Source organism: Triplophysa rosa, linkage group LG7 (genome assembly GCF_024868665.1).
Source record: "Triplophysa rosa linkage group LG7, Trosa_1v2, whole genome shotgun sequence".
Lineage (NCBI taxonomy): Eukaryota > Metazoa > Chordata > Actinopteri > Cypriniformes > Nemacheilidae > Triplophysa > Triplophysa rosa.
This window is the reverse complement of record NC_079896.1, coordinates 13,456,397-13,468,767: the sequence shown is the minus strand read 5'-3', so window position 1 is coordinate 13,468,767 and position 12,371 is coordinate 13,456,397. Positions and strand designations below refer to the sequence as shown.

Genomic DNA, 12,371 nt, shown 5'->3' with positions numbered 1-12,371 from the left:
ACACACACACACACACACACCTGGAGTGACACACACGCACACACCTGGAGTGACACACACACACACACACACACACACACACACCTGGAGTGACACACACACACACCTGGAGTGACACACACACCTGGAGTGACACGCACACACGCACACACACACACACACACACACACGTTTACGTCCATCACCTCATGCAGCGTTTTTTTCAGCCCAACACCAGTTTACTGAATCAATATTGAATCACAGAATAAGAGAAGTTCCGATCAAGCGCAGGATTATCGATGATTATTGTCTTCTACTGTAGATCTCTACACCCCCCCGACCACCCCCGTTACCCACATGACCGTCAGGACTGTCTTACTGCATCAGAGCGGGCGACGCCTGCGGGGGGAGTGTGAGCGTTTAATGACACATCACACACACACATCACATGACATCACGACACAATAACATGAGCGTCTCACCTGCACCAGGATACGAGGACGCTGAGCCGACGGGAACGGAACATTGTGCATGAAGCTGGATATATGTCTACACACACAGAGAGAGAGAGAGAGGTGACGGTCAATGACTCTGAGCTGACACGCGCTCAGACCGTCAGCGATCAGACTCACTTCTCCAGCGGCAGCACGTGAGCTCCAGAGATGGAGTATCTGTAGATGAAGGTGAGAAACTTCTGGAAGACGCTGAAGAAGGGCCAGTGAGACAGCACACAGATGCTCTTCTTCACCTGCAGACTGCGGTTAGTGATGGGCCGCCGGTCCACCACGCTCAGCAGACCCAGATGAACACACTGACGCTCGGACAGACGCTCGCGGCCATACGCCTCATAAAACTGTATGGCAGCACCGTACACCTGAACACAAGCACATTCACACGCCATCACATGACCTTCAGCAGCTCCCGTGAGTTTCACTGCATTTCAAACATATTCCACGCTTCCTGTGAGAGCGTGACACCAGAGTTTCTTTGTGTTTTATTACGCATGATGACGTTTGAGTAAATCTGGCTCAATGTTTCGTGAGTGGGCGGGGTTTGGACCTTATCTCCAGAAGCGCTGGTGAGGACAAACGTGGAGAAGACGGGCAGCTGGTACTTGGTGTTGATTGGCCAGCTCTCTACAGTCACGCCCATCGGGAGACAGAAGACGGGCACAGAGTCGGGCAGAGGGAAAGACTCCAGATCCTCCTCAGGGTACCGACTGATCAGACCTGTAACACAACACACACAACACTGCAGCTGCACACGCAACATATCATGTGTGTGTGTGTGTGTGTGTGTGTGTGCGTGTGACACTCACCTGCCTCATACACCAGAGTGTTTGCTTTAGCCACCGAACGCTTGTAGCAGAGATACAGCGCCGGACCCCACTGCAACACACACACAACACACTACATCACACTCATATTCATATACACAAACCCAGGAAACAAGTGAAAGCAGAAGTGATTGAGTGAATGAATGATTGAGTAAATCAGTGAATGAATGAATCAGTGATTGAGTGAGTGAGTGAATCAGTGAATGAATGAGTGAGTGTGTGATTGAATTAGTGAATGAATCAGTGAATGAATGAATCAATGATTAAGTGTGTGAGTGAGTGAATCAGTAAATGAATGAATCAGTGATTGAGTGAGTGAGTGAATCAGTGAATGAATGAGTGAGTGTGTGATTGAATTAGTGAATGAATCAGTGAATGAATGAATCAATGATTAAGTGTGTGAGTGAGTGAATCAGTAAATGAATGAATCAGTGATTGAGTGAGTGAGTGAATCAGTGAATGAATGAGTGAGTGTGTGATTGAATTAGTGAATGAATCAGTGAATGAATGAATCAATGATTAAGTGTGTGAGTGAGTGAATCAGTAAATGAATGAATCAGTGATTGAGTGAGTGAGTGAATCAGTGAATGAATGAGTGAGTGTGTGATTGAATTAGTGAATGAATCAGTGAATGAATGAATCAATGATTAAGTGTGTGAGTGAGTGAATCAGTAAATGAATGAATCAGTGATTGAGTGAGTGAGTGAATCAGTGAATGAATGAGTGAGTGTGTGATTGAATTAGTGAATGAATCAGTGAATGAATGAATCAATGATTAAGTGTGTGAGTGAGTGAATCAGTAAATGAATGAATCAGTGATTGAGTGAGTGAGTGAATCAGTGAATGAATGAGTGAGTGTGTGATTGAATTAGTGAATGAATCAGTGAATGAATGAATCAGTGATTAAGTGTGTGAGTGAGTGAATCAGTAAATGAATGAATCAGTGATTGAGTGAGTGAGTGAATCAGTGAATGAATGAATCAGTGATTAAGTGTGTGAGTGAGTGAATCAGTAAATGAATGAATCAGTGATTGAGTGAGTGAGTGAATCAGTGAATGAATGAATCAGTGATTGAGTGTGTGAGCGAGTGAATCAGTGAATGAATGAATCAGTGATTGAGTGTGTGAGTGAATCAGTGAATGAATGAATCAGTGATTGAGTGTGTGAGCGAGTGAATCAGTGAATGAATGAATCAGGGAATGAGTTACGCACCATTCCAGTGTTGAGGTTCTTGTCGACTCTGCAGTAAGTGTGCGGTGCGGTTTCACCCTTGCTGGGCATGAGCAGTGTGATCTCAGTGACACCCAGAGTGTTGAGAGCCTGTGAGTCTGGTGCTCTGCGGTACATGAGGAACGTCCGGTGGGTCGTGGGACCACCAGAACTGAGGCTGGCCGACCGGCTGTACGGTGTCGTCTCAATCATGAGCCATCCTGGCCGGGTGGGGTCTTTCCCTTCATACAGAACACTAGAACACACAAACACATCCAGAATCAGACTCAGAGCTCATGAATCAGTGAATCAATGAATCACTCATGTCTCACCCGAGCTCTATGATGGGCGGTTTGTCGTGTCCTCGTCTGTAGCACAGGAACATGTGCGGGTTGTTCAGTAAACCGGCGCTCAGTTCTGCCGGATGACCTCCAAGTGTTTTCTCGATGCAGGTGAAACCTTCCGGCACGTCTTCACCGAGCCCGCGAGCGATCACGGCCACATCAGTGACGGGCTGAACCGCTCGCGCGCCCCTCTCACGCCCGTCTTCATCCAGAGGACAAGAGTCACCCGCTAAACCGGCCACCACGAAATAATCCACCAGCTGAGGACATCTCTCGTCTGACATAACGCCACTCTACACACCACTACACAAACACATACAGTAACACAATGTCAAACCTCCATCAAGATAATTTTGTGTGTAATCACATGTGTGTATGTTCCACTGTGGTTAGGAAACTGTTACACACACACACACACACACACACACACTAAAGTCACCTTACACAGGATGTGCACACTGTCAGCACATTTCCTACAGATACACCACACACACACACACACACACACACACACGTTTCCACACACGTGATGTTTCTTCTTAACCACACTGGAACATGGAAAATATTACACACACACACAAGTGTGAACTCCACCCCCAGAAGGGTCAAAGGTCATCATGCAGGAGGTAGGTGATGAATGGTGTCTGATGTTGACCTTCACTGCGTCACAACACAACTGCAGCATGCCCAGACATATCTTTAAATATCTCAGTGTCAATGTTTCGTCTCAAGATGCACACCAGTAATGTTTTCTTTCTTCTAAGGTACTTTTATAAAAGCGATTTCAATATCTTAATTCAACTAAGGCATAGTCCTGGCTCAAACTAAAGCCTCGTCTGTGAAACCCAGCCTCTGAGTGTGAAGTACACTACGCATTCATCATCATCATCATGAACACATCACAATCACTCGTGTCACTGTCTCGACAGCACAAACACAACACACACTTTTGCATTTATGTGTGTGACTCACACTGCTGTCTCCACATCACAAAGCCCTTCTGTCTCTCACACACACACACACACACACACACACACACACACGCACACACACACACACACACACACACGCACACACAAACACGCACAGACAGACAGACACACGCGCACAGATTTGCTTTGTTATCTTTGTGTGGACTTCTACTGTAGCTACACTGAGATTAAACCATTTATATTAAACCATCACACAAACCTTTCTGCATTTTCACATTTTTTAATCCATGTGATTCGCACGCACGCACGTTTCTCATTTGAATGATTTATTATTGAAGTGATGACTCCTACGTGTCAATATTAACAGGTAAACTCAGCAGAGCGATTGGTCAACTCAATGATGATGAGAAGTGATTGACATCATGATTCTGTTACAGCCGCCCGTCAGTCTGTCTATATTTACAGTAACTCTAAACATGTCAATCAATAGAGGATTGATTTAGGACAGAAGTGACACAGAACAGTCTAGAACACAGCCTTTTGTACTGAAGAGGACACTGCTGCTCAACACCTACCCATCCTGCATACTTCATACTGCTCAGTGTTTATATATAAAAAAACATGTTTTTATTGATGTTATTCCTCAATAGATGTTCTGTTACTGTAAAACCATGGCTCATTTTAATAATGGGTGACATCACCTCACGTTTGTCCCCTCCTTGTGTTTCATTCTTCATTTATTGAACACCACACAGTTACTCTTTTGGAAATGAAAACAGTTATTTATCACTTTAATGCATTTTGGTGGGAAACAGGTTGTGATATCTGTCAGTGAAGCAGCACACAGAGAGAGAATATTGTGATAATCTGAACACATGAATGAACGGACGGACGGATTAGAACAAATACGCGCAATATAACAGATGCTAAACTCTACAACACTCGAGCTCTTTCTGTGGTTTCTTAAAAATGAACTTCCTGTTTCTGTTGATTTCCTGTCACTGCTGAGTTTAGCTCTTTCAAAGCACTTTCAACATTCACTTCCTCCAGCATCTGAATCCTCCCGATACACACCAGAACAACAACAACTGCATTGCTACAGCAACACAAACCTCTTATAGAACCGACCAATCAGCATCCAGAACCCAGATGAATAAAGAATGAAGCAGGGAAGACTTGTGCTGTATTCATCATCACGGAGACACACAACTCACACAGCTCGTGTTCGTCAACTGCTATTAACACACACAAACACAGATTACACGTCAAAACAAATGTGTAGATATCAGTCACTTCACGTAAAGACGTCTGTCAAAGGAATGAATGAACGCTGATCGTTTACTCAGTATGTGTGTCTTGTTTTCCGAAACAAACATCACATCATCTCATTTAAATGCACTTGTTATAGAGTCCTGACTGTGCCTTATTATAGCTGATCTGAGACCCGCTGTGTGTCATTTTCACAACACTCCACATGTCCGTACAATGTTTGGATTTGGTATTATCACGTGTGAAGTGAATTTATCAATGACCCCCGCTGAGATGATGTAGTGAGCAGCTACAGGCTCAACTAATGCGCACACGACACATAAACGACACATCTGCATTTACACAAACACAACTGACAGTAACACAACACACGGACCAACGCGGTATCGTCTCACGTCAACACCGTGGTATTAGCATGTGATGTCGTTATTCTGGCACACGGTCGAGTGGTTCTGTCACTCGTGTGATTGTGTGTGTGTAACGCTGAATGACGCTGTGGTGTTTAAAGCGCTCTCGCGAGGACTCACCGCAGCAGCTGCGGCTCGGGACGGCTCAGATCAGATCGGCTCTCATCTCATCCTGAATCTGCGGGTCATGGTCGCGAGCCCTGTCAGTCGGTTCGGTCTCGAGCTGCGCTGATCGGACCTGCGGTCGCCATCACAGACTGCGAACACACACAAACTCCGACAGCTGCAGAAGCGACGCGCGGACTGACACCTAGCGGCCCGGAGGAGCGTCAAAACTGCATAGACGCCGCATTGGTCACTGAATCGTGAATCAACGTCGCCGCCATATTGGACCGGGCAAAACCTGCCATAGACACTCACATACGCGTTTTCCCGCACATTTCTCAACCGATGTTATACTCGCAATGAACGTGCTTAGCTTTATAACTGCACATACATCTCTAACGTAATATAATTCACCGTACGTGACTCGTGAAAAAACATTTTAATTGTGTAAATGATTTTCCTGTGATTACTTGAGCTTTTTTATTCTGTCGGTCCGAATACGGGTCATTTTTATAGGGCACAATCCTTCACTTTGCATCCTTTAACTGTGTTTAATGCATTAGTCAGGCGTGTTTATTGTGTTCTGTTGTTATGCACTTCAGGACTGATGGATTTATGAACTGAACAAACCCGTGCGTTTTTATGGAAACAGGAAATGATGTCACTGAGTCTGGCACACATTCATTTGAACTCTTTATTTTTCTGTAAAATATGGTGAGGATACAGTCTTAAAAAATGTTCTGTTAGATACTGTGTTTTAGGAACATTATTTACAGCAAACGTGTTTCCCTGGTTATCAAAATGGCACAAATTAAAAGCAACAACTGTAAAAGTACATCTTAAAATAGAAAGAAAATATTTTTATTTTCATATTTGACCAAGGCAAAAGCGAGGCCAAGTTACTATAGTGACAAAGCTAAAGCGCAATAGGAGAATGTCAAAGTTGAGTCATTACTGGGAATAATAAGAGTCCAGCTGTTCAACAGCTCATTCTACACAGTGCAATGCAGCAGCAGGACATTAAACATCATCTGTAACCTTAAAAAACTAAACCAAACTCATGTCCTGTACATACATGCAGACAGACAGTAAGACATGTCTTAATGTTCTAGACAATCTCATCTTTTATCTGTTATTCAAAGGCAACAAATATGAAGGACCAAATGTATTCAGAATAAAATAACTGTACCACATCGATTCTTGTGTGGTATGTTTTATTGTATTAAATACAAACCTATAGACTGTTTTCAATAGTCAACATCTCTAGATAATATCATGTTTTCTACACATTTCATAATTTTCTGTTTTTCCTTATGTCTGTGCTAAAATGTATTTACTGTTTACTGTAACATGCATTTAAGCTGCTTTGCAACAATGCAAAACTGAGAATACATTGGAATTGAATGACTTTGGTCCTCCATATAAATGCATGTTATTTTGAATGACGAATGTAATGTGAAGTGAAGACAACAGCAGCGTCCAGCGCCGAGTGTAACATGAAAAATCTCAATGGACACAAACACACAGACCCTCATCTGAGCTCCTGAAACGCTCTGATATCACAATGAAAGTTCAGGCACTGTAAGAATTAAAGCCCAACTCCTGCAGTCAAAACTCAAACACAACACACACACTTCAAACAAAGGCAGCGGTACTGAACACGACACACACACGCACACTGTGCTCTCTCTTCTGTGCCTGTGTCCATTTCACAAGATGCTTTTGATCTGAATTAAACCACAGGTGACAAAACGCAACCCTGCAGCTTCTCTTCCTTAATATATAAACGAGTTTTTTCATATACAAATACATTTATGCACATACACATCAATAGCAACTCTCATTAAAATATAAATCTTATAGTACACATTATTGAGTGAGATAAAAATACGTGTTCCTTTGAATATGGCCTTGCTCAAGAGGATATCCGTGCAAATACAGGCAGAGAGTGCAGACGAGAGGATTCCGGTAAACCTGATCACACAGGCACATATATTTGGTCATTTGCTTTTACACAAGCACAAGAACACAAAGAGGAACACACACCACATTCAGCACTACAGGTACCAGCTGAAACATCAGTTCACTACATACTTCATACTGTGCAGTATATACTGTACACTATTCTTTATAGTGACGACGTTAGGCATCATTACACCATCAATGATTCAAACGGTCTACACTGTTCACTTTAAGTCACAAGTGGTCATCCAGTTGTCATTTGACTTGTGTCGTAACATTTGGCAGTCTGATCAATTAACAAGCAACAAAAAAAACACCTGATACTGTTCATTTGTCACACTGGGAACGGGATGCCAGCGGTATTTCACACACTGCTCCCTTGTATACTGCACAATGTAATAAATCATCTGAGTGTTCATGCATCTTCAGATCGTTTGCATACTATATACTGCAAAAATGACCACAGATTATTAACATGTCTGCTGCCCTGGACGCACAGACAGACGGACAGACTCACACGTGACGTGAGCGAATGAACAGCACGCTGAGAAAACACAAAGACATCTGTCTGAATTCTGTGTGCTAGCCTGGTTTGATTTAGCTCAGGGTCATAAACCCGTGGCTGGTTTGTGATTGGCTGACAGCGTGGCATCTGTGACAGGATCAGAGAAGCGCAGCAAGTTAAAGAGAGGAATGCTCACAGTTCACAAGCGCGTTAGTTAGCCTGCAGCTAAGACACACACGCACGCACGCACGCACGCACGCACGCACACACACACACACACACACACACATCTGTCCGTCCTGCTGTTTCTGACCACACAAAGGACAAGTTAACACATTCACAAACACCACAGTGGTTATTTCAGATGGTCAGAGCGGAAGGAGTCCTCCACCGCGGGGTCAGCCAGCATCAGGTCTCCGTCCGTCAGCATGCCCAGACCCTCCAGTGCCAACGGGTCCATCCGCAGCGGGTCATCAGAGGAAAACGGGTCCATCTCAAAGCCTGGCACACCCGACAGGGCGCTGGTGATCTCCCTAGATAGTCCTGATGGAGAATCTCCTGAGGAGAGAGAAACTCCATTAACATCTGATCGTTATCACATTAACACATATACATCAGCCAATCAGCACACGCTTGCCTGGCCGCATCAGCCAATGAGCACACACTCACCTGTCAGCATGATGTTGGGCCCAGTGTGTTGTGCGTCTGTGTAACTCTGACACTGCAGCTGTTGTTGTGTGGACTCCTGCGCCCCCTGCTGGATGTTGTAGGAACTGCCCTGACCCTTCACCAGGGTACCTGATCCAAGATCACGCTTCAAAGCCTCCCCCTGAGAGTCCAGACCCAACTGCACAACACAAATACAAGTCTCTCAGTGCTGTGACTGACCAATCAGGGCACCCGTGTGATTTTTAATACTGAACAAGGTGACATCACAGTGCATGTGTGTGTGTGACCTGTTGATTGAGGTTCTGGTTCTGTCGGCCTGTTAACTGCAGGGTCAGGTACGGATCATCCAGCAAGGAATTCAGAAACAAGGTGTCCTGCGGGACAGCAGACACTCCACACATTAAAGTCGGCATGCAATTAAAAATGCCACTACAAACTGATTTACACTAGGGGTGTAACGGTTCTCGGTGAAAAATTGAACCGCACGGTTCTCCACCAACGGTTCGGCTCATCTTAAATCTGACGACGCATTTATAATATGGTTCGTTAGAAATTATAATGCGTAAAACAGACTGACAAAGTTCAGCTAATGTATGTTTGTCGATGGATACACATATAATACCTACAACAAATCAAATAACCTAGAGAAATTTCAATAGGATTGACGTATGCTGTGATATGAGCAGTCATTTCATCACCCGGGTGTTGTGAGCGCGCCAGTGCAGGTGAGACCTGAGCAGCACATGTTGCTCTTTAAACGACACTCGTTCAAGCCTCGACCATTTAAACATTGAAGTGCCAGATGATGCAGAAGAAAACTTGAGAAGATCCGAAGCGCGCGCAAGAGAAGTCTCAGACATGACGCAAATATTGAGCTGTCTTTGAAGTGCTTAAACGGACCGATTCACACACGAAGTAGGTCAACATGCCCCTCTTGCCCAGTATCTTAACAAATATAGTAGGTTATGTCTTAAGTGAAGAGCTGACACACTGAACACTAAATCCTGGACGACACACACGGGCGTCCAAAGATTGACTCACATTATAAAAGTCCAGTTCAGTGCTGAGGGTCTGACTGATCTGCTGCTCCGCCGGGACGCCCGTCTGCATGTCTGCGGGCCCGTAGCTCGCAGGGTTCTGCTTCAGCTGCACATTAAAGTTGTGTGACTTCTGCAGATTCTGCATGTTGTGCAGGTGAAGCGTGTGTGTGTGCCCGCCCGTCTGCGGCTGCCCGTATGGATACTGCGACGATCTCTGATCCACCTGCAGCATACTGGTGTCAAGAGCTACACCCTGAGAGAGAGCGAGAGAGAGAGACGGATGGCACGTAAACCACACGTTATCCCATCAGTGCACCCGTGACATACATGCGTGTGTGTTTACCTGCGTGATGGAGCTGAGGGGGGACGACACGGTAGGCGAGAACTGTTTGGGGTGATGTCTGCGTGTGTCCGAGGGAAGAACGACAGGGGACAGCTGCGCTCGTCTGCGGGGCGACGTGCTCAGCTGCGGCTGTCCGGGTACGCTGCTGTAAGTGTTACTGGCTGCTGATTGGAGGGACTGGCCGCTGAGGGAGGAGTTACTGAGGGAGGAACGCAGTGACTGATTGCTGAACGATGACCTCAGAGAAGGGGAGGAGCTTAACGAGGACTGGAGGGAGGGGTTGCTGAGAGACGAGTGCAGGGAGGCGGAGCTAAGAGAGTTGGGGAATGAGTGACTGCTGAGAGATGATTGGATGTTGGGGTTGCTAAGCGACGACTGGAGGGAGGGGTTACTCAGGGTGCCGGGCAGAGACGACAGCAGACCTGCAGACAATAAAAGGGTCAAATGAAAAACTGGTTTAGAACTCGATGTAAATAAAGCAGAAATGTGCCTGAGCGCACCTGGAGAGTGGAAGGTGTTGTGGGTGTTGATGCCCAGCTGGGTGAGGGTGGAGGTCAGGTTACCCGTGCTGCTGCCCCCGCTGAGGGTGGGGTAACCGGGCTCGTCGGGGTCCAGTGGGGTGGGCAGCGGTGACGGGAAGTGCAAACTGGAGAGATCTGGCAGCGAGCCGCCCGTATTCAACAGTGTTGACGTGTGGGGAGCGCCGCCCTGCTGGTCTGGAGAGGGAAAGACACTACAAGCACAGAAACAGACGGAGAGAGATGCGCTGTAATCAGTCACGTTCAGTTTGATTTTTGCTCCCTTTAAAATCATTTGGATATTAAAAAGTCATCGGTCACAACAGGTGACAGGTGAGTCTGATAGTCAGGAGACGTGTGAACGGTCAGTTAAACTCACGTAATTCCGGGCACCTCACAGGACTTTGGTCGTGAAGACAACAGTGGAAGCTAAAGAGATCAAACACACAAACATGTGAAGTAGCAGTGGAAAACATGATCACCTCAAATCAACACACGCACGCACACACACACACACACACACACAGAGCAGAAGAACAAACGTTTTAGCACCTTTCTGGAGTCCCAAGGTTTCAGAAGCGCTCTGTCATCTGGGCCGTTCTCTTCGATGGGTGGGACGGGATATGAGAAGACTGCAGGAGAAACAGAACATTTTCATCAACTGACCCACAACTCAGTGTGTGTGTGTGTGCTCAGTGTACTCAGTGTGTCAGACACTGACCGCCACGTCTGCCCTGCGGAGTGAACGTCTGTCCTCCACCGAACGACTCCCCAGCAGCTGGATTCATTACACTGGTGTGAAGCGCTGAGTCTGAGTTAGTTCTGCAGACCAGAGAGAGATGCACATACAGGTGATGTTTGGGGTGATGATTATGTCATCAGCAGCAGTGGTGTCACACATTGATGTGATCGCTTTGAACCCCAGAAAATATCATCTTCAGTGACTCACAAGAGTGATTCAACAGTGAATCATACTACAGTGTTCACAATCCAGACGCTCCAGAACTGAACTGAACATCATGAAACTCATTCAGCTCCAGTGACGCTGACGTAGAGAGAGAGAGAGAGAGAGAGAGAGAGAGAGAGAGAGAGTAGAGAGAGAGAGACAGAGAGAGAGAGAGACAGAGAGAGAGACAGAGAGAGAGACAGAGAGAGAGAGAGACAGAGAGAGAGACAGAGACAGAGACAGAGAGAGAGAGAGACAGAGAGAGAGACAGAGACAGAGAGACAGAGAGAGAGAGACAGAGAGAGAGAGAGACAGAGAGAGAGAGAAATGAAAAGAAAAGAAAAGAACTCCGACAGCTCTCCAACCTAAAACACAGAGAGCCGCACAAACCAGAAATCAGACAAAACTATTGTGAAGCACTTGGGGACTAAAATACAATCCATTATAAAAAACAGCATTACCTTAACCATACTCTCAATGAAATCCAAGACTCTATTAATAATAATCAATTCTGGGAAAAATGGAATAGTGTAAATAAAGAACAACACCAGGATATAACCGTACAAAATGGAGAACTATGGAAAGACTACTTTAAAAACCTGTTCAGAGAAATCTCCTCAGATAGTCTGACACCTGATCAGAAAACCCTACAAAACAAACTAAACCGGTTAGAATCGACAATCAAAAACAACCCAAATCCTCTCGACTATCCCATTAGTCTGAAAGAATTAAAGGAAGCACTAAACAAACTCAAACCCAGGAAGGCATGCGGTTTAGACAACATCAGAACAGAGATGTTGAAGCGCA

General features: G+C 45.5%; 2 protein-coding genes across 4 annotated transcripts; both read right to left on the bottom strand.

Annotated features, from left to right (window-relative positions):
* Positions 1-22: 22 nt before the first annotated feature.
* LOC130556565 (DENN domain-containing protein 4B-like) lies at positions 23-5,788 on the bottom strand. 3 transcript variants are annotated; one of them, XM_057337693.1, is made up of 8 exons: positions 5,597-5,788; positions 4,913-5,035; positions 2,857-3,171; positions 2,528-2,780; positions 1,298-1,367; positions 1,039-1,208; positions 612-853; positions 23-528 (listed from the first exon to the last, which is right to left on the bottom strand). In XM_057337693.1, the coding sequence occupies exons 3-8, from the start codon at positions 3,150-3,152 to the stop codon at positions 411-413; spliced, it is 1,149 nt and encodes a 382-aa protein (XP_057193676.1). In that variant the 5' UTR covers positions 3,153-3,171; positions 4,913-5,035; positions 5,597-5,788; the 3' UTR covers positions 23-410. The 3 variants fall into 3 exon arrangements, with proteins under 3 accessions (XP_057193676.1, XP_057193675.1, XP_057193677.1); XM_057337694.1 differs by lacking the exon at positions 4,913-5,035 and having other exon boundaries at positions 25-378; positions 462-528; positions 5,597-5,787; XM_057337692.1 differs by lacking the exon at positions 4,913-5,035 and having other exon boundaries at positions 24-528; positions 5,597-5,787.
* A 458-nt stretch (positions 5,789-6,246) lies between these two features.
* On the bottom strand, positions 6,247-11,655 carry LOC130556563 (CREB-regulated transcription coactivator 2-like). Its single transcript, XM_057337691.1, has 9 exons — positions 11,340-11,655; positions 11,171-11,250; positions 10,998-11,047; positions 10,601-10,833; positions 10,101-10,522; positions 9,759-10,010; positions 9,005-9,091; positions 8,718-8,895; positions 6,247-8,606 (listed from the first exon to the last, which is right to left on the bottom strand). The coding sequence occupies exons 1-9, from the start codon at positions 11,404-11,406 to the stop codon at positions 8,404-8,406; spliced, it is 1,572 nt and encodes a 523-aa protein (XP_057193674.1). The 5' UTR covers positions 11,407-11,655; the 3' UTR covers positions 6,247-8,403.
* Between the last annotated feature and the right edge of the window lie 716 nt (positions 11,656-12,371).

Bases quoted from the DNA above. Each gene is read 5' to 3' on its own strand.
- LOC130556563 (XM_057337691.1), bottom strand. From the start codon at position 11,406: ATGAATCCAGCTGCTGGGGAGTCGTTCGGTGGAGGACAGACGTTCACT. The intron at 10,523-10,600 runs GTGCGCTCAGGC...TATTGTCTGCAG, and splicing joins CAACACCTTCCACTCTCCAG to GTCTGCTGTCGTCTCTGCCC. The intron at 8,607-8,717 runs GTGAGTGTGTGC...CTCTCTCCTCAG, and splicing joins GCCCAACATCATGCTGACAG to GAGATTCTCCATCAGGACTA.
- LOC130556565 (XM_057337693.1), bottom strand. From the start codon at position 3,152: ATGTCAGACGAGAGATGTCCTCAGCTGGTGGATTATTTCGTGGTGGCC. The intron at 854-1,038 runs GTCCAAACCCCG...GCTTGTGTTCAG, and splicing joins CCAGCGCTTCTGGAGATAAG to GTGTACGGTGCTGCCATACA. The intron at 529-611 runs GTGAGTCTGATC...CTGTGTGTGTAG, and splicing joins CACGTGCTGCCGCTGGAGAA to ACATATATCCAGCTTCATGC.